The sequence below is a fragment of the Bos grunniens genome, chromosome 26, assembly GCF_055505025.1.
Source record: "Bos grunniens cultivar Pamir isolate PY7600 chromosome 26, Bosgru_T2T1.0, whole genome shotgun sequence".
Classification (NCBI taxonomy): Eukaryota; Metazoa; Chordata; class Mammalia; order Artiodactyla; family Bovidae; genus Bos; species Bos grunniens.
Window position 1 is genome coordinate 34,631,187 of NC_141190.1, and position 25,198 is coordinate 34,656,384.

At 47.5% G+C, this 25,198-nt stretch overlaps 1 protein-coding gene and 1 long non-coding RNA gene across 12 annotated transcripts in view; one reads left to right on the top strand and one right to left on the bottom strand.

Moving 5' to 3' along the window:
* The window catches only part of AFAP1L2 (actin filament associated protein 1 like 2), a 144,738-nt gene that overhangs the window by 112,009 nt on the left and 7,531 nt on the right, over positions 1-25,198 (bottom strand). For 6 of the 11 annotated variants that reach the window (XM_086377753.1, XM_086377745.1, XM_086377751.1 and 3 more), the window contains exon 1: positions 4,440-4,500. The exons of 2 other annotated variants lie outside the window; for them this stretch is intronic. In XM_086377753.1, the coding sequence (XP_086233879.1) occupies positions 4,440-4,455 (16 nt within the window). In that variant the 5' untranslated portion in view covers positions 4,456-4,500. Of the gene's footprint in view, positions 1-2,916; positions 3,259-4,362; positions 4,501-25,198 lie in introns of those variants that run through there. 3 more of the 11 variants (XM_086377755.1, XM_086377748.1, XM_086377749.1) reach the window with 2 other exon arrangements.
* LOC147344368 (uncharacterized) lies at positions 4,600-15,907 on the top strand. The gene is made up of 2 exons (XR_015155361.1): positions 4,600-4,874; positions 15,622-15,907. It is a non-coding gene; the product is annotated as an uncharacterized LOC147344368 (long non-coding RNA).

The window sequence follows — 25,198 nt, forward strand, 5'->3', positions numbered from 1 at the left end:
TCTAATTTTCTTGAAGAGATCTCTAGTCTTTCCTATTCTATTGTTTTCCTCTACTTCCTTGCATTGTTCATTTAAGAAGACCTTCTTATCTCTCCTTGCTATTCTCTGGAACTCTGCATTCAGTTGGTTGTATCTTTCCCTATCTCCCCTGCCTCTTGCTTCTCTTCTTTCCTCAGCTATTTGTAATGTCTCCTTGGACGATCACTTTGCCTTCTTGCATTTCTTTTTCTTTGGGATGGTTTTGGTCACTGCCTCCTGTACAATGTTATAAACCTCTGTCCATAGTTCTTCAGGCACTCTATCAGATCTAATCCCTTAACTCAATTCATTACCTCCACTGTATAATAATAAGGGATTTAAGTCATACCTGAATGGACTAGTGGTTTTCTCTACTTTCTTCAATTGAAGCCTAAATTCTGCAATAAGGAGCTGATGAGCTGAGCCACAGTCAGCTCCAGGTCTTGTTTTTGCTGACTGTATAGAGCTTCTTCATCTTCTACTGCAAAGAATATAATCAATCTGATTTTGGTACTGACCATTTTGTGATGTCCATGTGGAGAGTCATCTCTTATGTTGTTGGAAAAGGATGTTTGCTATGACCAGTGTGTTCTCTTGACAAAATTCTGTTAGCCTTTGCCCTGTTTCATTTTGTACTCCAAGGCCAAACTTGCCTGTTACTCCAGGAATCTCTTGACTTTTTACATTGGCATTCCAACCCCTTATGATGAGAAAAGGACATCTTTTTCCAGTGTTAGTTCTAGAAGGTCTTGTAGGTCTTCATAGAACCAGTCAACTTCAGCTTCTTCAGTATCAGTAATTGGAGCACAGACTTGGATTACTGTGATGCTAAATGGTTTGCCTTGGAAATGAACCAAGATCATTCTGTCATTTTTGAGACTTTTTGTTGCATTACTGCAAACAAAGCTAGTGGAGGTAATGGAATTACAGCTGAGCTATTTCAAATCCTAAAAAATGATGTTGTTAAAGTGCCCCACTCAACAGGTCAGCAAATTTGGAAAAACTCAGCAGTGGCCACAGGACTAGAAAAGGTCATTTTTCATTCCAATCCCAAAGAAGGGCAGTGCCAAAAAAATGTTCAAACTACTGTACAAGTGCACTCTTCACATGCTAGTAAGGTCATGCTCAAAATCCTTTAAGACAGGCTTCAGCAGTATATGAAACGAGAACTTCCAGACGTACAAAGTGGGTTTAGAAAAGGCAAAGGAACCAGAGATCAAATTGCCAACATTTGTTGGCTCACAGAGAATGCAAAGAAATTCCAGAAAAATACCTACTTTTGCTTCACTGACTACATGAAAGCCTGTGACTGTGTGGATCACAACAAACTGTAGAAAACTCTTAAAGAGGTGGGAATACCAGACCACCTTACCTGTCTCCTGAGAAACCTGTATGTGGGTCAAAAAGCAACCATTAGAACCTTACATGGAACAACTGACTGGTTCAAAATTGGGAAAGAAGTACGACAAGCCTTTATATTGTGACCCTGTTTGTTTAACTTACATGCAGATTACATCATGCGAAATACAGAGCTGAATAAATCACAAGCTGGAATCAATACTGCTGGGAGAAATAACAACCTCAGATATGCAGATGATACCACTGTAATGGCAGAAAGAGGAACTAAAGAGCCTCTTGATGAGGGTGAGAGCAGAAAGTGAAAAAGCCAGCTGAAAACTCAACATTCAAAAAACTAAGATCATGGTATCCTGTCCCATCACTTCATGGCAAATAGAAGGGGAAAAGTGGAAGCAGTGATAGATTTTATTTCCTAGGGCTCCAAAATCACTGCAGACGGTGACTGCCGCCATGAAATTAAGACACTTACTCCTTGGAAGAAAAGCTATGTCAAATCTAGACAATGTATTAAAAAGCAAAGATATCATTTTGCTGACAAAGGTCCACATTGTCAAAGCTATGGCTTTTCCAGTAGTCATGTACCGATGACACAGTCAGACCATGAAGAAGACTGAGTGCCAAAGAACTGATGCTTTCAAATTGTGGTGCTGGAGAATACTCCTGAGAGTCCCTTGAACTGCAAGGAGATCAATCCAATCAATCCTATAGGAAAGCAACTCTGAATATTCATTGGAAGAACTGATGCTGAAGCGGAAGCTCCAACACTTTGGCTACCTGATGCGAGGAGCCAACTCATTGGAAAAGACCCTGATGTTGGGAAAGATTGAAGGCAACAGAAGGGGACGACAGAGGATGAGATGGTTGGATGGCATCACTGATGCAATGGACATGAATTTGAGCAAACTCTGGGAGACAGTAAAGGACAGGGAAGCCTGGCATGCTGCAGTCCATGGGGTCACAAAGAGTTGGACAGGACTTAACAACTGAACAACAACAACAAAACTTAATTTTGCACGGGTCAACCTTTCAATGCAGTGACTGTTCAGCACACAACTCAGCTTTTTCAGTGAATGGGGATTTCTACAATCTCTGGCGTGGCGGGGCAGGGAAATTCCGATTCCTTAGCTGAAAGGTGCAGTAAACAGATTAGTAGTGTTCACTAGGGAACCTTGGAGAATTTTCTCCAGAATCAAACACTAAATGAGCCCCCTGCAATCCAGATAATTCTCAAGTGTATTCCCTTATCACTGGCTGTGCTTGATTTACTGCAAAATGAGGAGGCAGATGTATGGGTTACCCAAAACATACACACTCTGAACTGGCAACCAAAATTTCCTTCAGCTGGCATAAACCATTCAAGGATCTTTGAGGGTGGGAAGATTTTAAACTCCCAAGAGAAAAAGATAACTAAGACGATTTACTCAGGTTAAGGGCCAAGTCGAAAGCTATTAAGACAAAAACCTTCTGATAATCACTGGGTGTTTGGAAAGAAGACCCAAAATGTTATCACTTGCCCTAAACTTAGAAGGATTAACATACCGATTTGAGAAAGTAGCTTGCAACCTGGACCTTCTATCAGGAGCTGACACAGTTCAGGAAGGGCAGACTCTTGAGCTGGAAGGATTCCTCAGAGAGACAGCTCAAGAATCGAATTCCCTGTGAGGGTCCCTCCCAGAGGGGCTGGAGCAGCAAACTGCCATTTTAGAAGGCGAGGGTCTGTGGCCTCAAGTGTTCAGAGACTACAGAAGGACGCATTCAGCCATCCAGGCACAAAACTGACGTGATCTCAGCAGAATTTGAGACAAAAAAAAAAAAAAAAAAACAAACCACCCGGTTAGAAATGTGAGAGAGGCTCCAGGGAGGGTTCACAGGAAAAAAAAAAAAAAGGAAGATTGCCAGCTAAGTTAACCCTGTCTCCCCAGCTGTCTTCTGTGCTCTTGGCAAAGACCCTTCCTCACCTGTAACCAGCTGATCCAGATGAGAAAAAAAGTGAGAAAAATCAAAAGATCCAACTTAGAGAACCAAAGCTGAGCCCTAAAATTTATGTCAGTTCAGAAATGAGAAACCACTGGGAGAGAGATTCCTTGGGAATCTGAGCGTTTTTCTATTACTCTTTCCCAGGAGAAAATAAATATAGAAATAGTATTTCCTTTTGCAGGTTTGATAGAGACAGACCAGGAAAATGCAAGAAGTTTCCCCAAAGGAAAGGAGTTGAGGTGGGGGAGGTCCCCCACAGCGTCACGATTAAGGGGCAGCTCCTTAACCTTTTCCAAAAGATGTGCAAAGTGCCATCGGAGGCTTCTAGACTCCACCCGGGGGTCTCTGAGCTCGGGTGCAAGCCGGGCACAACCAGTACAACCCAGGCCGGCCAGCCGCCCAGGAGGGTTTGGCCGAGATATCCGGGCCCAGGCCAACTCCGAAACTTGCTCAGCTGCGCCGGAGCTCAGCCTTTGGGCTGGGACGCGCTCCACCTGCCGGGCACCCTACTCGGCCCAGAATCCCTGCACCCCGCCCCTGCCTGGGGATAAGGCAGTTACCGGAGCACCCGCACTATTGGGGTGGCCCGACCAAGCCGGGAGCCGAGCTGCGCGCCCACCCCACCCCACCCCACCGCCCAAGCGCATCCCCTCGCAAGCTTTTACTCGGGGTCTGCAAGAAGCCCTCCGCTCTGACTGGCGCCCGCTCCAGAAACCCCGACTACCTGCCCTTTCGCCCCCCAAGCAGCCCCGCACTCTTCCGACCTCACTCGGGGACTCCTCGGTCCCTGGCATCTTTCCGAGGTGGCCGGGGCTTAGAAGGTGGGTCCCCATGTGCACCCCCGGCCCTCCAACAGGTGAGAAGCCTCGTCACGCCGACCCCCCGGCCTCCGTGCCTGGGAGGATCAAAAGATCTTCGGCACAGGTCCGGGCTGGGCAGGGGTAGCCGGCCTGGCTCACCTGAGCCCCGGAGGAACGCGAGGCGCACTCGGTGACGCACCCACCTTACCCTCGGCCCTGCTTTCTGGCGCCGTGAGGGGCGCGAAGGGGTTGGGGGCGCGCCGCCCCGGGACCCCGCGTCCTCACCTTTGAACCGCTCCATCGGGGCCGCGGCGTGCGCTCCTCGCGGCTCGGCTCGGGCGGCGCTGCGCTCTCGGCGCTCGGCTCCAAGCCCAGGGCCGCCGCGCTGGCCCCTCCCCGTGAGGTCACGCTCACGCCCGGACCTCCTGGCGCGGCTGCCGCGCCCGGGCCCCGGACCCGGTCCCCGCCCGGCGCGTCGCCCCCGGGGGGGAACTCCGCGGCCGGCCCCGGCGGACAGTCAGCTATCGAGTCCGCTCGCGCCCGGGGCCCCGCTCCCGCGCCAGCTGCTTCACGTCCCGGCTCCGAGACTTGACCAAACCCTGGGGGAGGCCCCCGGGAGGGGTGGGCTCGGGCGGCTTACAGGAGCTCTTCTTCCAACCACCAGGCTGCGAACCCACTGCCAGGAGGTGGAGACTGAGGTCTGAGTCGTGAGGCTGAGAGGTACCTAGAGCACACCCCCCGCCCCGGTTGACCCCTGGGTCAGCGCACTTTTGCCCTTGGCATTTCTCGAGGTAGGACATGGGGAGGGGGGTGGGGACAACCGAGTGCGTCCCCAGTTCTTCAGGACTTGCTGCTACTCTCTCGCAGTCTTTCTGGGTAGCCGATCGCAAAGACGTCTGCTTGCTGTCTTCTACCCCAGTCCAGGTTCCCTGGGCGCTTTGGTTCTCCCAGGACTAGAATTTATAGATCCGCCTAGATAAACCCCGGAGAGCAGGGTTCCTGGGCAGGCTAAGTGCCGACCGCCCCGAGGGGCAGCATCTATTCCCTAGGAGCCCAGTCTTGGCTCTAACTCCACCACTGCTGCCAGGAAGCTGCGCACTTCCCGTCTTTTACCTTCCTTTTTTTGATCATTGGTCCCTCCATCAAAAGGCCCGTGTCCTCCCCACCGGCCCCCAAGGAAGATCCATGTTTTCCTTTAAACTTCCATTTTCACTTTAAAATTTCAATCACAGTTTGTGCTGAACGCCTGGTTTTGCAGCAAGTCTCCCCCAACTTCCTCGAAGGAACACTTAAGGAAGATTTGTTGCTGCTGCTGCTGTTTTCCAAAAGACTTCCTAATTCTTTCTTGGAACAGCAGAGTTAGCCCTGATGTGTTGAGACCTTCTGCCCCAGCAGTCTTAGAAATGTTTTCTCAGTCCCATTAGCAGCTCACATTCTCCATAGCATCCATGGAGCTGTCCTCGCAAGCCAGGCATGGGATGCTAAGGGCTGTACATGCATAGCCTTTCATTTTTCCTATAAGCCTGTGATCTGAGTAGTATTATTTCTACCATGTAGGTAAAGAAATTGATGCTTACAGAGGTTAAACTTGCCCAAAGTCACACAGCTAAAGGGAGCCCAGCAGACATTAAGCCCAGGTGGTCTGCTTCTAGATGTTTACCACAAAACTTTCCTGGAGCTCGAGGAAGTACCAGGCTGTCTGTCACTGTCTTGGGAAGCCTCAGATCACGGAATAATGATGGCCCAGCCAGGTAGGGGCTCTGGTTAGACCCAAGCACAAGGCATTCTGGGAACCCAGTGGAGGGCCCTGATCCCACCTGGAGAAGCCTCCTAAACCTTCTAGAAGAGGAAATGACTGAGCTGAGTCTTAAAAGATGAGTTAGAACTAGTTTGGTGACAGGAGAGGCAGAGTGACTACAGCCTTCCCGGGAGACAGCGGGGAGCCATTTTAAGGGTCCAGTAGTTGTGTGCTGCTACTACTGCTGCTGCTGAGTCGCTTCAGTCGTGTCCGACTCTGTGCGACCCCATGGATGGCAGCCCACCAGGCTCCCCCGTCCCTGGATTCTCCAGGCAAGAACACTGGAGTGGGTTGCCATTTCCTTCTCCAATGCATGAAAGTGAAAAGAAAAAGTGAAGTCGCTCAGTCGTGTCCGATTCTTAGCGACCGCATGGACTGCTGCTGAAGCCAAAATACCCCAGGAGTGGAGAAGGTGAGGCTAGATGGGCGGGCACAGGCCTGCTCCAGGATCCAGAACATGGAGTGATCTGAAAGTTAAGAGGATTGGGCAGCCCTGAAAAGTGAAGGTGTCCGGGATTTCCTGGGCAGCTGAGTGGAGGGTGGAGTGTAGGAAGCAGTAGCACCAGCCAGGTGAGAAGTCAGTGAGGTGGTAGAAACCTGGAGAGGACTGGGGCAGAAATAGGCAGAAGTTCAAGGCCAGGGCTCTGTGCCTGAGCGTAGGGCTTGAGGGAGATGGAATTGGATGCAGATAAGTGTCAGCAAGTTGGGGTGTTGGGGGCAGAAAGTGAAGGACCCCCAGCAACTTGAAGTAGGCCTAGGGACCCAGGTCTGAGCCCTCCAAGTCACCCCCATGCATTATTTCAGTCCTCTCAGCCACTCTTCCAGGTGGACTGGGCTCATGGGGGTTCTGAAAATAGGAAGAGTGTGGGCATCTCGGGGAACAAGGGAAAGGAAATAGTGTTCCGGGGGCCTCAGGAAGCAGGGACTGGGAACTGGGTCAGGATGGGGGAGGGTCTCTTGCTTTTTTATGTTCTCCCTCCTCCCCCCGTTTCCTCATCTTGCAAATGGCCGGGCATGGCACCCACCCTCCGATATACAGTGTCCAGAGACAACTGGACATTGCTGGGTCCCCGGTTTCCTTTCAAGTTCTCCAGGGGAATCTGGTTGTGCAGCCTGGCAATTTGAGACTGGCCTCAAGTCTGGTGGCTGGTCATGCCTGACCAGATTTCAACTCCAGCCATCAGCTGGGACCAGTAGGTTACAGGGTCCAGCCCCCCTCCTCAGTCAGGCCTTTGTCACTGCTGACCCTCCCAGAGGGGTGAGGCTGACTCTAACTGAGGTCATTAAGTACAAAAGGTAGAATTCAAGTATTTCCATCCTATGAATGGAGAGGATTTGGGGGCCTCACCCAAGTCACCAAGTGAGGTAATCTCTTTCAGAACTCACATTCAAAATTCATGTTTCCTGGTTCCAAATCCTGTGCTGTCACACCCCTGCCTGGCTTTCCCAGGGCTCTAACAGGGCTTCACCCCAGCCAGTCCCCTGGTGGCCGGCTCTGTTAGCACTTCCGGTAATGGCACCATCCTCTCAGAAAGCTGCGGGGGGCTCCATATCTCTCATGCCTGCTCCCTCTCCCCATTCCCCCACCACCACCCAGCTCCAGCCCTTTAATTGCCTCTTCTTAAATCCTCTCTAGTTTATCCACGGAGACTTGGCAAATCCCAGAGCCTCTAGACAAACAGAAATCAATCAGAAATGTAACCAGAATGAATTTAAAATGGGACTTCACCACCCTTTTCAAGAATGAAATTGAAACACTACTTCAAACCATCAGTAGGAATCAGGGCTTTGGAAGACTCAGCATTGTGTCCTCCTCTTTCCAAGTCGCATGTGTGTGTGTGTGGCTCAATTGTGTCCAATTGTTTACAACCCTATGGATTGTAGCCCACCAGGTTCCTCTGTCCATGGGATTTTCCGGGCAAGAATACTGGAGTGGGTAGCCATTCCCTTCTCCAGGGGATCTTCACAACCCAGGGATTGAACCCGGGTCTCCTACATTGCAGAGAGAGTCTTTACTGTCTGAATCACCAGAGAAGGTCCAAGTCCTGGATGCAGTTTAACCCCGTGTCTTTAGTCCCTTTGCAACTTTGATAAAGGAGCCACTGCATTCAAATTCTAATTCATTGAGTTTCTGGCCTCTAGGATCAGAAGATCTGGTTTCCTGTACCTTCTCAACCTTCTGAGGGCTCTGACCAACCCCACCCCAGACAGACCACAGGATCCCTAATGGGCTGTTCTGTTGCAGGCAGTCCTGAAACCAAACTGAGCACCTCCAATCTGGAGGGTAGGTAGTGGGTGGGTGTTCCCACCAAGTTCAGCAGGGGTGGGGGTGCACCAGGGCCTCTGGGTGTTGTGGAAGAGTCTGGAATCTGCTGGAAGGGCTGATTCTCCCCTAATTTCTAAACCAGTTCTCGGCACCAGACAGGTTTGTTCAATCATAAAGTGTTGAGGCAATTGCCAGCTGAGGCAATGAGGAGGGGAGCCCAGCTTTATAAAATTATCCTATTTAATTCTCACAGCCATCCAGGCAGCATATACATTTCCCCTTATTTCACACATGGTGACCTTGGAACTCGCTCAAGGTCATCACTCGGCAGGACCCAAGCCAGTCCCATTTGAGCACCATCTCTGACCCAACCACCTAGGAGTATAACTGCTGAGTGATTTGTTAATTCCATGCTTAACTCTTTGAGGAACTACCCAAAATGTTTTTGCAGAGGCTCCACCATTTCACATTCCCACCAGCAAGGCATAGGGGTTCCCGTTTCTCCATACCCTCATCAAAACTTTTTATTTTCCATTTTTAAAAATTATTCCCATCCTAGTAGGTTTCATTATTTTTTCATTATTTTTTTTAAGACATGTCACCATGACATGAAGGTAACATTTCTTCTTAAATCTGAGTGGTTGCTACAAGAGTGTATTTTATATTATATAGTGAGGACCACTGGCTCAGGTTAACCCTCTCATAGTTTTGCTGATGCATTTGAAGAAGCCAAGACCTAGAATTTTGAAGTAGAAAGTGTTTATTCAATATTCAGGTGACTGACCCTCCTGGCCAGCATGTTTGAAATACTTCAGAATTTAAAATAAGTAAATAACAATAAATATTTGGGTGGCTCAGAGGGTAAAGAATCTGCCTACAATGCAAGAGACCTGGGTTCAATCCCTGGGTCAGGAAGATCACCTGGAGAAGGAAATGGCAATCCACTCTAGTATCTTGCCTGGAAAATTCCATGGAGAGAGCCTGGCGGACTACAGTCCATGGGGTCACTAAGAATTGGACATGACTGAGTGACTAACACTTTCAGAGAAATGAAGACAGCCAAGGCCTCGAGGAAGGGGCGTAGATGGAGGCGAGGGGAGTGGGTGGACACACGCCTCCTTGCTCTGTCTTTTCCTCTCCCCATGCTGTCTTTCCTAATGCTTGCCCCGACCCATCTCCAGGCCCTTTTGTCTCCTAACTTCTGCCCAGATTCCCAGTCCATTGATGCAGAACATTTCAGAGCTGTTTGGAAACCAGGAATCACTAGAGAATCCAACACTCAGGATGCCAGAATCCAGAGAGGTGCCAGCACCAACCAGAGCAGACCAGCAGCTGGCAGGTGGCACCAGCGCCCAGCAGCAAGAGCTCTTCTTCCAGCTGCTTGTGCTCAGAGCTCGGCTGCCCCTTCTCCCTGGGTAGTCCCAACACTGTGTCACCCTAAGCTGTACAGAACCCCCGAGATGTGCCTGAATTATGGTGCCTAGACAGTGGTCAGGGTCTTGGTCTTGGTTTCACGTCTTGATTTTTTTTTTGCTGACTCTTCCTGTGATTGCTAAGATAATCATTTCTCAGATGAGGCTTGGGCAGAAATGCAGCCGGACCAGAACTGACGGCCTTGCAGGTTCCTCAGAGTCCCCAGATAAGGACACCTTGCAGAGAAGTCATTCATTTGTGCCTGGAAGCTGAGAGTACTTCCTGCTTCCTTCCCCAAACTGCTGTGCCCCTGAAGAGCCCCAGCTGGTCCTTCCAGACCCAGCCCAGAGGCCTTTCTCCTTCATCAAGGCTTCCCAGAACATTTTGAAAGGACTGAAGGATTAAAAGGATTCTTGAAATCCTGTTAACACTTTCCCACTTCCAAAATCCATTTCTCATTTAATATCAGAAAACAACTAACCTTCTTTTTAGGTCTTAAGCTCTCCAAAGAGCCTGCAGGATCTTGTGAGCAGGAACTCAGTAATAAGCCCCTTGATTGCCAGCCAATCAGGACTGGCAAGTCTCAGGTGCCTAGGTTTATAGACTGGCTGTGGGTCCACAGACCCTGCCATAAAGCCCACAGCCACTTGTCTGCAATAGGTGCTTTCCCAGCACTGTGCTGCCAACAGGCTCAGCTCCCCAAGGCCTCTTGGGGCTGCCTGGGCCCACACCAGGCCAGAACAGCTCAGCCTCTTAATCCTCCATCTAGCAAGGCTGAGCTTCAAATTCTCGTCACTACATTTCAGAACCCACTCCCTCCAGGCTGACCTGCCTGGTGACTCTTCTTCCCACTCCTTGGTGTACTCTTTTTGGATCGCTTTCCAATGGCTGGATGAAAGGAGTGGAATTTTAAGTCTTTTGTCCTAAAGTCACTGACTGGGGTAAGGGATAAAATATAAAACCTGGTATTGTTAACTATGGGCTTCCCTGGTGGCTCAGTGGTAAAAACTCTGCCTGCCAATGCAGGAGATGTGGGTTCCTTCCCTGGGTTGGGCCGATCCTCTGGGGAGGTGGGGAGGAGGGCAGATGGCAACCCACTGCAGTATTCTTGTCTGAAGAATTCTGTGGACAGAGGAGCCTGGTGGGCTACAGCCCATGGATGCCACAAATCGGACATGACTTAGCTACTGAGCACTCATACATAGGGTAAAAGGGATAGAAATGGGAAGTAGTTACTGAATAATTGCCTCAATCTTGCAGAAACAAGATTTCATGTATATTGAAGACAAAGTGGGCATGCACTGATGGAGCTCCTGCTTAGCAGCCCTGGGGGAGGCAGGAGGGATTAGAAGGCTGTCTGGGGGAGCTCAGGCGCATCTCTGTGACCCTGATCCAGGAGCCTTCCCCAGCAGGTCCTCTGTGCTGCTGCCAGCTCACCAATATGCCTACCCTTAGGCACACAGCATGGTTTTTCTTTGAAAGTATCCATTGAGTTCAGTTCCCCCAGTCCCAAGTTCGGTAAGGAATGTGCCGAGAGAATGACTGACCTGGAGCCACAGGAGCAGGATTGGAGCTGGACTCTGAGTCTCCTGATTCCCAGGCCAGGGCTCTTTCTGCAGCAGCCACTGTGCTCAGGGTAGAAGCAGGTCTGAACCCAGCTCTTCCAGGATGGAAAATGCTGCCACATCTGACCAAGGCCTCTGGGCCTGTTCTGCTGACAGTCTTTCTAGAGCCCCAGACACCAGGCTCTTCACTGTGGGTACAGCCTAGCACACAGAATTATCCACAAGTCATCATGAAAGAGTGAAGCATTTTCCACAGGCGTGATCATATCCCTGAAGGGACAAAAATTTGTTCTTGGGAGGGGCAAGAAAAATCTCACGGTATATAAACACACATATAGCATATAAACAGATACACAGTATGTCTATGGCATTAAAATTTCACGGGCAAGTAAAATCTCAGCCACCAATTAAAACATGTTTAGGACTTTCCCCCATACCACCAAACAATGCTCTGGTATCAGCTGGGTAGTCTATGATTTGACTCAACTCTGACATCATCTACCTGGAGATAGCATCAACTCCAAAAGATTAAGGGTTCAGTCCTACGAGACTGTGCTCCAAGCCCTTCCCCACCCCTAATCCCCACAGCTTCTGATGCCAATCCCAAATTCAGGTCATCACGTGTGCTTCTGATCAATTGCCTATATACTGGTGATGCCCAAGACTTTCTTTTCAGGTTTGGTTAATTTGCAAGAGTGGCTCACAGAACTCAGAAATACATTTTACTTCCTAGATTACCAGTTTGTAATAAAAGGATACAGCTCAAGAATGGCCAGGTGGAAGAGATGCCAAGGGCAAGGTCTGGGGAAAGGGCACAGAGCTGCATGCCTCTCCCAGCTCATCGCTATCTCCAGATCTCCAGGTATTCATGAAAGCTGGAAGTTCTCCGAACCCTTTCCTTTTGGGTTGTTATGGAGTCTTCATTACATGGGTATTACTGATTAAATCACCGGCCACTAGTGATTTATTCAAGCTTCATCCCCTTCTCCCCTTCCTTGGGGCAGAATGGGGGTCAGGGGGTTGGGACTGAAAGTTCTAACCCTTAAGTCACATGGTTGGTTCTCCTGGCAACCTGCCCCCATCCTTAGGATTGCTCCAAAATCACCTCATTAACATAAACATGGGTGTGATGAAAGGGGGTTGTTATGAATATCAAGACACCTTTATCACGCTTATTTATCACTTAGGAAATTTCAAGGGTTTTAGAAATTTCTAAACAGCTATAAATTTCTTGTTATAAATCACAATATCACAAATAGAACCTAGGAGAAAATGTCTACAAAGGCTCCTGGATGGGGAGTTCCCTGGTGGCCCAGTGGCTAAGGGGGCCTGGGTGTGATCCCTGGTCAGGGAACTGAGATCCCACATGCAACAACTAAATATCCCAAGTGTAACTTAGACCTGATGCAGCCAAAAAACTAAATAAATAATTTTTTTTTAAAGGCTCATGAACAGAGGCGATGATGAAAGAAAGGTGAAAAACACCAGAATACAGGCTCTAGAGTCAAGGTTAGACTCTCCCCTCTACCTCTTTGTAGCTGATGACCTTGGGCAACATGCTCAACTTTTCCGTACGCCAGTTTATCCCTTAAGTCAAATCAAGATAAAAACTGTATTCACCTCACAGGTTGGCTGTGAGGATTTCATGAGATAGACAATACACATAAGGCACTTAATTCCATGTCTGAGACATAAGTTCACAATAGGTGTTAGATGCAACGATGATCAAGACAGCTGGAAGGGAGGGCGTCTTCCCCCTACATGGTAAAGAATCTGCCTGCAGTGCAGGAGACACAGGAGACTCGGGTTCGACCCCTGGGTTGGGAAGATCCCCTGGAGGAGGAAATAGCAACCCACTCCAGTATTCTTGCTGGAAAAATCCCATGGACAGAGGAGCCTAGCAGGTTACAGTCCAAAGAGTCGGGTGCAATTAAGCACACATGCCTCCTATGGCAGAGAAAACAAAGCTATGGCTGGTTTCAGAAATCCCTCTACAGGAAGAAGGGTCCTGCTTGGTGCCAAGGATTAGAACTGGTGCTAAGATTTCAACCACTCATCCACCCACCCACCCACTCAGGTCTCTGCTCTCCATCTCTACTTCCCTGTGTCTGACACTAAGCATGGCACCTGGGGCTTTATTGGATGATAAACTGCACAAAGGGATTTATAGCCTCAAAGGGGACCAGAAACTCCATCTTCACTGGCAAAATGTCTTATCTACTAAGTGAGTGCTTCTTAGATGGTAACATGTATAGGAATCACCTGGGGATCTTGTTAACATTCAGCTTCTGATCCTGAAGATCTGGAGTGGGACTGGAGAATCTGCCTTTGTGACAGCCTCCCAGGCGATGGGGATGCCCTGGTCCAGCACCACTAATTGGGGAGCCAGACATTCACGAGGCTTTCCTTTCCCACCGTTAACCAAACCCAGGAAATGATGCTTCCCTTTCTCTGCTGATGGTTGCCTATTATTTTATCACGGGCCCATGATAAAAGCATCTAGAAATTTTTATGCTGGTAAATTCTAGAGAATACTCTTGAGAGTCCCTTGGACAGCAAGGACATCAAATCAGTCAATCCTAAGGGAAATCAACCCTGAATACTCATTGGAACGACTGATGCTAAAGCTCCAATACTTTGGCCACCTAATGCGAAGAGCTGACTCACTGGATAAGACCCTGATGCTGGGAAAGACTGAAGGCAGGAGGAGTAGAGGATGACAGAGGATAAGATGGTTGGATGGCATCACTGACTCGATGGACATGCATTTGAGCAAACTCCAGGAGATGGTGAAGGACAGGGAAGCCTGCAGTGCTGCAGTCCTAGGGTTGCAAAGAGTTGGATAAAACTCAGTGACTGAATGAACAACAACAACAAATTCTGGAACAAAGTCCTCAAGGCGAGTCCATTCTGTACCTGGGGTCACAACTGGTTTCTGAGGATTCTGAACGTTCAGTTATAGTGAGCTCGCTTCAGTGCTCCAACTGGATCACACAGTTGTACTTGTTTTTCTTTCAGGATCAAAATACTCTGGGGGAGGGAGATGAGAAGGGGGTTAGGAGGAGAGAGGGGAGGGAGAAGAAAAGGCTGGCCAGGAGGAGACAGCCTGGAGAGAGAGAGGAGGCTCCCAGCCAGGCTCTTCCAACTACCCTTTTGTTTGGAAACAGCCTCAGGTAGCCAGCATTTCTCCTGGCAGAAACAACTGAGAGAATGTAAATGGGAATAGAGGAGGCTTCACCAGGGCAGAGCACTTGAAACCAGGCCACTAAAATCGGCCAGTGTCTGGGGACCTCGTTCGGTCACTCGATTAGAATTTTTAGTGTAATTCAAGTAATGTTTACGGAAGGTCCCAGAGCAGAAGGGCCTGGGGTGTGGGGTTTGGAGCCAAGAACAGGCAGGTCCCAGATGGCAAGGAACAACAATCATTTTTCTTTTTTTAAAAAAAGCACTTGAGGAGCAGTTTTCTCAGAAAAAGAGTAACCTGTTAACACATACAGTAAGAGTCCAGTCTCTCAACTTGGACTGTTGAGAGAATGCAGCTGCCCGTGTGCGTGACCTGTGGATGGGCTCTTGGGTCGGCCCCACCCACCTCAGGGCTCTTGGTAGGATTCACATCCTCCCACACAAAATACTCTCACAATTCAAACAACACGTGGGGGCATCACAGTGCTCAGTGTCTTAGAATCCATGGTCTCCCCAACAGATGGGCCACCTCCAACGGGGCTGTAAGAGTGGGAGAGCTGGAACTACCCCCGGCCAAGTGGCTAAGACTGTGTTCCCAATGCAGGCGTTCGATCCCTGGTTCAGACACAGATCCTGCATGCCGCAACTAAGACCCAGCACAGTTAAATAAATAAGCAAAAATAAATATTAAAAAAAGAAAAGTGGGAGAACTTGGGAGGCTATGATAAAGATTTTCCTGAGCTGGGTCATAGCTTGACTCAGGCCTTCTGACTGAAGGGCTGGCATGACTGAATTATCCCAGGTCCATCACTGATGATCAGTGTGACATTGAGCATTCATCATCTGTAAAATAGGGATAATAATAATACCTACTTCATAGACATGTTGTAAGGATGCTCCAGGATGAAGCACAGAAAAAACAGCATAATATCTGCTATTGAGTGAATGTTCAAAAACGGGTTGTGGGTGCATTTATCTAGGGCTTAAGTTTTGGACTGGGGTGGGGTGGGGTGGGTGGAGGAGAGAGGTAAAGGAAAGAGCTAAGAGCTTAGAATGTAGTTTTTCTTCCAATGCTTTCCTTCATGTGCATAGAACCAATTTAACACCCTCATCCTAAGCCATAAATGTATATCCTTCCTGCTCAAACTTCTTGCCCATTGTCCACTAGGGAAAAAGCTAACTCGCCACTTCAGAGCCTCTAACGACAGAGCTCTGGAAACACAATGCTCTTTTTTTTTTCAGTTGTTGCATGCAAACTCTTAGTTGCGACATGTGCGATCCAGTTGCCTGACCAGGGATTGAACCTGGGCCTGCTGCACTGCGAGCATGGAGCCTTCAGCCACTGGACCGCCAGGGAAGATCCTTGCCCTAGCTCTTGATTTCCACTTTCTCCAATCTCCCATCCTTTTGCATCTCCAGTCAACACTTGGTTGAATCTCATTCTTCTCCAAAATCGACTGCATCTTTCTCCACTATATAGCTTTTGGGTTTTACAATAAAAATAAAACTCTGTTTACATTTTTTCAAATTAACTGCCCTTCTTTGTCATTGAATGTATTTTTAATTGCTGTGTTGAATTCCAAGTAATTGCTATGTCATAATTTTTATAATCATCCTCCCACGGAGGGGTATTGGAGTGATTACTAGATTTCAATGTTCTAAATAGAACATCAAAAAACATCTTAATACAGATTATCTTTCTTCCTTTTAAAAACATTTTTTATTGAGATATAATTGACATACTGTGCAAATCACCCATTTAAAGTATACCATTTAATGCTTTTTACTATATTAATAGAGTGGTGCAACTGTTCATGGGGTCACAAAGAGCTGGACAGAGCTAGGCGATGGCACCCCACTCCAGTACTCTTGCCTGGAAAATCCCATGGGCGGAGGAGCCTGGTAGGCTGCAGTCTATGGTGTTGCTAAGAGTTGGACACGACTGAGCGACTTCACTTTCACTTTTCACTTTCATGCATTGGAGAAGGAAATGGCAACCCACTCCAGTGTTCTTGCCTGGAGAATCCCAGGGACGGGGGAGCCTGGTGGGCTGCCGTCTATGGGGTCGCACAGAGTCGGACACGACTGAAGCGACTCAGCAGCAGGGACTGAACAACAACCACCATCACCACAATTAATTTTAGAACATCTTTGTCACGCTAAGAGGAAATCTTATACCTATCAGTCATCACCCCATTCTCCCCATTCCCTCAGCATTAGGCAATCACTAATCTATCTTCTGAATCGACAGATCTGCTTGTTCTGGAAATAAATGGAATTATTTAATATCCCCAAAGACATTCCATTCCACTGTCTTTTCTGCCTGGATTCTTCCAATTGGCATAATGTTTTCAAAGATCATCCATTTTACAGTATGTATCAGAACTTGTTCCTTTATACTTTCAAGTAACATTCCATTGTATGGCTGTATCACATTTTATTTATGAATTTATCAGTTGCTGGACAATGATTTGTTTCCACTTTGGGTCTATTATAAATAATGCTGCTGTAAATATTCATGTACACTGCTTTGTATGCATGCGTGTTTTCATTTCTATTGGGTGCACTGAGTAGCTATGCCCTTACTCAGCTGTTGCTCTTGTGGTTCAGCCCTTGTTCATACGTTGAGCTCACGCTCTGCTCTCCACCCCAAACCTGCTCCTCTTCCAAAGCACACTACAGGTTCCACCACCTCTCCTGTTGCACAACCCAGAAACTCAGCCATCAGCCTGTATGCTACTCTCAACTCTTCCACCCTCCTCCCCATTGCAGCCCACATCCAGCCCAGTTGCAACTCAGATAGAAGCATGGTCCAAGAATGCTTTGCAAATGGTCTAGAATCAATCAGGCCATTAATTCTTTACACACTCATACCCCTCTGTTTATATTTGTCGAGTTACTGGATTAATGTCTGCTGCTGCTGCTAAGTCACTTCAGTCGTGTCCGACTCTGTGCGACCCCAGAGACGGCAGCCCACCAGGCTCCCCCGTCCCTAGGATTATCCAGGCAAGAACACTGGAGTGGGTTGCCATTTCCTTCTCCAATACATGAAAGTGAAAAGTTAAAGTGAAGTCGCTCAGTCGTGTCCAACTCTTTGCCACCCCATGGACTACAGCCTACCAGGCTCCTCCACCCATGGGGTTTTCCAGGCAAGAGTACTGGAGTGGGGTGCCACCGCCTTCTCCGGATTAATGTCTATTTGCTATTTTATCTCAAGTGCTCAACATAGCTCCTACTGCCTACTTTATAGCAAGACTGTAAGCCAGTTTGGGTATGTATCACATTCCTTTTATAACATCTCACAGATCCCAATACAATAGTACTGCAATAAAAATGTGTTGACTTGAATTGCTTTTATTTTTTTTAATAAATTTTTATAGAAAAATCAACATTTTTGGTGTGCAGGTCCATGAGTTTTGAAAAATGCATAGTCACAAAATCATCACCACAATTAAGACGTAGAACATTTCATCACGTCCCAAATTTTCCATGTATTGCTTTATAGTTAACTCTCCCCCTTCCCTATTTCCCGGAAACCTCTGATTTGTGGTTTTCTATTCCTATAGTTTTGCCTTTTCCAGAATATCAGGTAAATCTAATCACATATCTGTGGCTTTTTGATTCTGGCTTCTCTTCCACTCAGCTAATGACTTTGCACTTCACCCATGTTACTGTAAGAGCTCATTCCTTTTTATTGTCGAGTACTATTTCATGGTATGGAAGAACTACAGTTTATCTGTTCCCCAGTTAAAGAACATTTGGGATGTTTCCAGCTTTAGGCAGTTTGACTCATGGCAGTGTAAACACTCAGAGACAGGTTTCATGGGAGCCAAGGTTCTGGTTTTACTTGGATGAAGACCTAGGAGATGGACTGCGCTGTCATATGACTGGTGTATGTTTAACTTTCAAGGAATTGTCAAATTGTTTTCCAGAGCAGTTGTATTCCAGAGCATTCTGTATCCCCACCAGCAGTGTGTGAGAGTCCAGTTGTCCTGCATTCTTGCCAGCACTTGGTGAGAATTTTTATGTTGCCTGGATTCCAGTACTTTAGCAGATAGGTGATTTGCAAATATTTTTTTCCCACCTGAGGCTTGTTGTTTCATTCTCTTTCTCCAGGGGATCTTCCTGACCCAGGGATCAAACCCGAGTCTCTTGTGTCTCCTGCATTGGCAGGTGGATTTTTACCACTTGTGCCACCTAGGAAACCCGTTTGAAGAGCCTGAGTTCTTAATTTTAATGAAGACCAATTTATCACTTTTAAAATTTTCTGAATCATGCTTTTGGTATCATATCTAAGAAGTCTTTGCCTAACTCAAAGTCATGAACAATTTCCCTGATGTTTTCTTCTAGGAAATGCATAGGTTTAGGTTTTACATTTAGGTCTCTGGTCTATTTTATTTTTTTATCTCATAAACTTTTTCATCTGCTTTAGGTCCTAAATCTAATCTATGATATACTTGTCTATATTGCTTTCCACCCTTCAAGCTCCTTGAGGGATCATGTTATCTAAACATCAATATTTGTGTGACCCTGGGAGTGAGGTCTCCTTAAATTGTGAGCCCTCGGCACCTCACCTGGCTCCCTCTAGTGCCCACCCCTTATTTTATTCATGTTCATATTTTCCATAACACCAAGCATCATGTCTTTCACACTAGGTACTAAATAGATGTTACTGAAATTAGAGAGTGAGATAAAAGAATAATTTTAGCCTGCTTTTCACAATGAGAATGAAGAATTAGCGCAACCAGGAAAAAGCATTTCTTGACGATGCACTGTAGAGCACCTACTGTGCGTTAGATGCTGGAATGCCTCCTGGTGGCTCACAACTCCCAGAAAGTTACTTCATCCTAAGCGGCCTTCTTACAGCAATGCTTATCACATTACCCGGTAAGCAGAAATAGAGTATACAACTAACCAAAGTGCTCTGGTGGGATGTTTTCAAAATCTGAAACACATCCAAGTAAAAAGTGTGCTCAGTCGCGCAGTCGTGTCCAACTCTTTGCAACCCCATGGACTGTAGCCCACGAGGCTCCTCTGTCCATGGAATTTTCTAGGCAAGAATACTGGAGTGGGTTGCCATTTCCTTCTCCAGGGGACCTTCCAGACCCAGGGATCGAACAAGTGTCTCTTGCCTCTCCTGCATTGGCAGGCGGATTCTTTACCACTGTACCACCTAGGAAGCCAAAGTAAAAAGCATGCTAGAGAAATAACATGTGAGCCCCCGGAATGGCAGACATTCTAGCTTGAGTTCAGGTGGAGGTCAGATGTGAAAAGTTAAGGGTCAGACTTGCAGGACTACTTCTCTCTCTCATTTTCCCTCTATTTCCCCCTCCCCCACATGCTAGAGTTTTCATGAAAAACCCACTTTGTGGCTCCCTGGGCAGGGAGAAGTTAAGCAGACTTTCTCCATTCAAGGCTTGCAAACTCAGAGACTGGAGGAAAAATTCAGTTTGTCTGGAAGATCACTTCTATCTCAGGCCGTTACAACAAAAATACCATGGACTGGGTTTTTTACAACAGAAATGTGTTTCTCACAGCCCTGGAGGCTGGCGGTCTGACGTTGGTGTGCCAACAAGGGGTGTATGAGGGCCACACCCAGTTTGCAGACTTCCCCTTCTGTCCTCACAAGGCAGAAGGGGCTGAGGGGTCTTGCTGGAGCCTCTTTTATAAGGACATTAATCTCATGACGGCTCTGCCCTCTTCACCTCATCACCCCCACAAAGGCCTCACCTCCTGATCCCATCACTTCGGGCATTAGGATTTCAACACTGGAATTCTGGGGCCATTCATGCAGACCAAGCACCGACCTGTTTTGGAACGTTTTACAGGGGGTCCCTCAGCCCTCTGTCAGCAGCAACACGAGAGGCACCCGGGGCCTCAGAGCAGCAGACCTAGAAGGTGCGCGGACTGGGCTAGAGAGGGGGCGTGGCAGCTGCACTGGGAGCGGCCTGTAGATGCCGGACCGGTCCATTCTCACCTCTCGAAAGATCTGAAAGAGCTCTGAAGCTCTGACAGAACATTTTGTCCCAGACTGCAAAAAAAAAAAATTTGCTGTTGTCATTTATCTTTTCCAATTATATAGGTTGAGAAATGCGGAGCATAAAGCTTAGTGATGTGAACTTAAGCACTTTCTAGGGGCAGGAAAAGACTCATTAAAATAAACTTTATGACCTTGGCATTCTGTACCGTTTCAAAGTAACCAGTTACAGAAAATGGAAATGAGATGGCAAGATTTCGATTTTAGTTTCAAAGCAAATGCAGTCCCTTCCTAGTGATTAATAATTAAAATAAACTTCATGGTTCTAGGGAACAGCCTAATTTGAGCAATGTTTTTAAAAATTATAATTTGTAAACCACCAGCCCCAGAATCACATGAGAGTTTTGTTATTAATCTGCCTTCCTCCCTCCCTCCTTCCCTCTTTCTCTCTCTCTCACACACACACTCACATACACACACATTACTAGGTCCTCTATTAAATTTATCTGGTGGTGAGGGACCTGGGAGTTCACATTTTTAATAAGCTCCTAGGATCTAGACATTTTCAATCAGGTTCTAAGCCATTAATGTATAGACTGTTTCCCCCTAATGCTGATAATACCCTATAATACTAAATACTAATTTAGTAACAATAATAATATTTTTCTAACCTTTTATTATGGTGTTAACATGGGCCTAAGCGATGGTGAGATACCATTACCAACTCAATGGACATAAATATGAGCAAACTCCAGGAAACAGTGAAGCACAGGGAAGCCTGGCGTGCTGCAGCCCATGGGGTCACAAAGAGTAGAACCGGACTTAGCAACTGAACAGCAACAAATGGGCCTGTGTTATCTCATGCGTAACTGTTGAGTGTTTCTCATGCATAATCCTCTCAGCAACTCCTGGGATAATCAGCATCTTTCTTCTCATTGGGTACAGGGATGCAGAAACTGAGGCAGGAGTAGCTTGTCCAGGTCATGCTGCTGGGTAGTGGCTCTGGATTGAAGGAGTCAGCACCCAGAGCTCCTGACAGTCACAGAGAGAGGTGAACTCACAGGCCCCTCTGGCCCTGCACACTGGCAGACGGACGTTTACATCAATATCCTCGCCAAGGGCCAGGCTCTAAAGAGCAAAGTCCCTTGAGGGAGGAGGAGATGCCACCTGATTGGCCGGCTCGGTTCTGTCCAGGGACACCCAAGGTGGGCTGTGCCTGCTTCAGGCCTTACCTCCTGAAAACATTCTAACCAGGTTGGGCCATTGATGCCTGCCTGGCCAGCCAATTGATAGCCAGGCAAATGTTGAACGTTTCTTCTAGAAAGAGAAAAATCTGACCCTTATCTGCCTCTCTGGTGTTGGAGGAGGCGGCCTTGTGTCTCCACACCTAGGCAGAGGCATCACAGTGCCCTGGGGACCTAGGTCAGCATGATGGAGGTATCTGGTTTAGACCAATGCTTGCTCCATCTTGCTGAGGAGTTAGAGACCTTTTTTCACTGATAAAAATGCAATATTAACTTCCTAGAGCTGCCATAACAAATGAGCAGAAACTGGATGGCTCAAGATGACAGCAATTCATTCTCTCATCATTGCAGAATACAGAAGTTCAAAATCAAGGTGAAGGCAGAGCCATGATCCTGCTCAAGGTGCTAGATGAGGATACTTCTTTGCCTCTTTCAGATGGGTAACTCCTGAGCTCATAGTGGTTGCTGTTTACTCACTCAGTCATGTCTGACTCTTTGGTGACCCCATGGACCATAACCCTCCAGGCTCCTCTGTCCATGGAATTCTCCAGGCAAGAATACTGGAGTGGGTTTCCATGATCTTCTTCAGGGGATCTTCCCAACTCAGGGATCAAACTGGTATCCCCTGCATTGCAGGTGGATTCTTTACCACTGAGTCACCAGGGAAGCCCAACACAACTTTAATCTTTGTCTTTGCCTTCATATGGTCTTTGTCTCTGTGTGTATCTCTGTCTTCTCCTTTTGAGTGTCGTATAAGGGTCGCTAGGAGTCTGACACGACTGAGTGACTTCACTTTCACGTTTCACTTTCATGCACTGGAGAAGGAAATGGCAACCCACTCCAGTGTTCTTGCCTGGAGAATCCCAGGGACGGGGGAGCCTGGTGGGCTGCCGTCCCTGGGGTCACACAGAGTCAGACACAACTGAAGTGACTTAGCAGCATAAGGGCACATACGATGAGATGTAGGGTCCACCTGAATCTAGGATGCTCTTACTCCCAGACCCTTGCCTGAATCACATCTTCAAAGACCCTAATTTCAAATAAGGGAATATTCTAAGGTTCTGGGTGGACCTATCTTTTGACGGACAGTTTTTCAACTCACTGTAGATGCTTTACATATAAGGATTCAAAAATAAAAAACAACCACTTTTATGTAAAAGAAAAGTTTGCAGACATAACTCTTGGTTTCCCTGTTCTTATTCTCCCTCCAGCTGGGCCTAAAGATAGTTCCCAAATTTCCCTGGAGCAACTATCTCCACAGAAAACTCAAGACTAGCATTTTTTACATGCACCCTACCAGCAAACAATTCAGGAGACTGCCTGCAGTGCAGGAGATCTGGATTCGATCCCTGGGTGGGGAAGATCCCCTGGAGAAGGAAATGGCATCTCACCCCAGTATTCTTGCCTGGAGAATTCCATGGACAGAGGAGCCTGGTGGGCTACAGTCCATGAGGTCTCAAGAGTCAGACACGACTTAGTGACTAAACCACCACCACCAGCAAACAATAGATAGAAAGAACAGTGAGCACACTAGGGAAAAAATAAGCTGTTTGGTAGAATAATGGGATTTTGAGGGCAGGCTTTCAACCTTCAGGGGTTTCTCAAGTGGAGAAGAGGAGGAGGAGAGATGCCAGTGGATTGTTTTTCCTTTGAGAGACTGGGCACCTGACCCGTTCTCGCTCATCTCACACTTCTTTCTTTAAAGAGAGACAATCTCCTTCATCTCCTTGCAAAGGAGCTGACATTTGGACAGATTCTGATTCAGAGAGCTGGACGCCCTGCTGTGTGAAGGACGGGGCCTGTGATTTCTAAGGAGTCCTCTGGCGCTCACAGGCCTCTTCACGAGGGCAGACTTCCCAGGCCCTGGTCTGACTTCTGGGTGACACTAGGGTGACGGTGAGTAACAAGGTCTTTAGATGGATGCTTGGTGAGTTACAGGCCAGTTCCACTCTAAACCTGAGGCCGCGCAGTGTGGGCCAGGGCTTCCCAAGCTTGGTTGATCATCAGAATCACCTGGAAGCTTTTTTTTTTTTTAATTCTTTATTTATTTTAGTTTGACTGTACTGGGTCTTAGTTGAGGCAGGAGGGATGGAGCTCTCTGACCAGAGATGGAACCCAGGACCCCCGCATTGGGGGCACGGAGGCTTAACGACTGGACCGCCAGGGAAGTCCCGCACCTGGGAGCTTTGACATTTTGCTTTAGGTGACAGCTTCCCCCCAGCTCCCTCCCCAGACCTACAGAATCAGAATCTCCTTGTGGACTGAAGCGTGAGCCTTTCTGTTGGCCCTGGGGCCACAACTTGACTCTCCCCCAGTTCTCCCTGTGAGTTTGGACAAATCAGCCATGCTCCGATGTGTGTACTGAGGGCAGTGGCAGTTCCCCAGGTTGCCTGTGGGGGTCAGAGGCGATGCCTATAAAAGTGCCACTTTTATAGTGGAAGCCATTTGACTCAAATAATCATTAATAAGGGACTTCCCTGGTTGTCCAGTGGCTAAGACTCCACACTCCCAGTGCAGGGGATCTGGGTTCAATCCCTGGTCAGACAACTAGATCCCACATGCCACAAGTAAGAGTTCACGTGCTGCAACTAAAGATTCTTCGTGCCACAACTTAGAAAGATTCGGTGCAGCCAAATAAATAAAAATAAAATAAAATTCAAAAAATTTTTAAATGATAAATAAATACTAGCAATTTAATCTGAGTTGTCTGAAAAGCCTTATTTTTATGTGGAGGAAGAAGTATTTGTTCTATTTATTAAAAAAAAAAGAAAAAGAAACGCAGGGTAATCCAGCCGGCTTTGACTCCTATCTGATGGGAATGTAACTGCTCACAACATTTCCTAACTTTTCATTATGAAGCATATGTTTGGGGACAATAGCAGGAATTAAAGAACCTACATTTTCTGTGCCAGCATGTGCCCAGTTGAGAGCAAAAGGTTGTTATTCCTGGCCAGGCGCCACCTTGCAGAGAAAGGTTGGGATTGGTCTGTGCAAAGATGGTCCTTTTGCAAACCTTAGAAGCCATGTGGGCTTCCCAGAGGCGCTAGTGGTAAAGAACTCATCTGCCAATGCAGGAGACCTAAGAGACAAGGGTTCGATCCCTCGGTCAGAAAGATCCCCTGGAGTAGAAAATGGCAGTCCACTCCAGTATTCCTGCCTGGAGAATCCTATTGACAGAAGAGGCTACAGTCCATAGGCTCGAAAAGAGTCAGGCACAACTGCAGTGACTTAGCAGGCACACACAGAAGCCGTGTGCTAACGAGGAGACCCCAGAGAGCCTTGACAGCCTTAGGAGGAATATGCCTGTTCGACTTGATGGGAAGGGCTAGAGTCCCACCCACTTTTTAGTGCCTTTCTCAGTCAGGGGTTTACCTTCACAGATGAAATCATTTATACAAAGTACTGAGTCCGGAGGCTCTCAAAGAACATCAGCTGCCGCCATCAGACCATCACCATTCATCTTCTCAGACCATCTGGACTCACATACCCTCCAGTCTGGTTCTCAAGCTTTGCTTCTGAAAGCTAGGAGGCTCTGCCCTGCCTCGAGGCCTTCTGGAACATCCCAGGATGTTCTGGGAGGGCCCACAAGTAAAACACG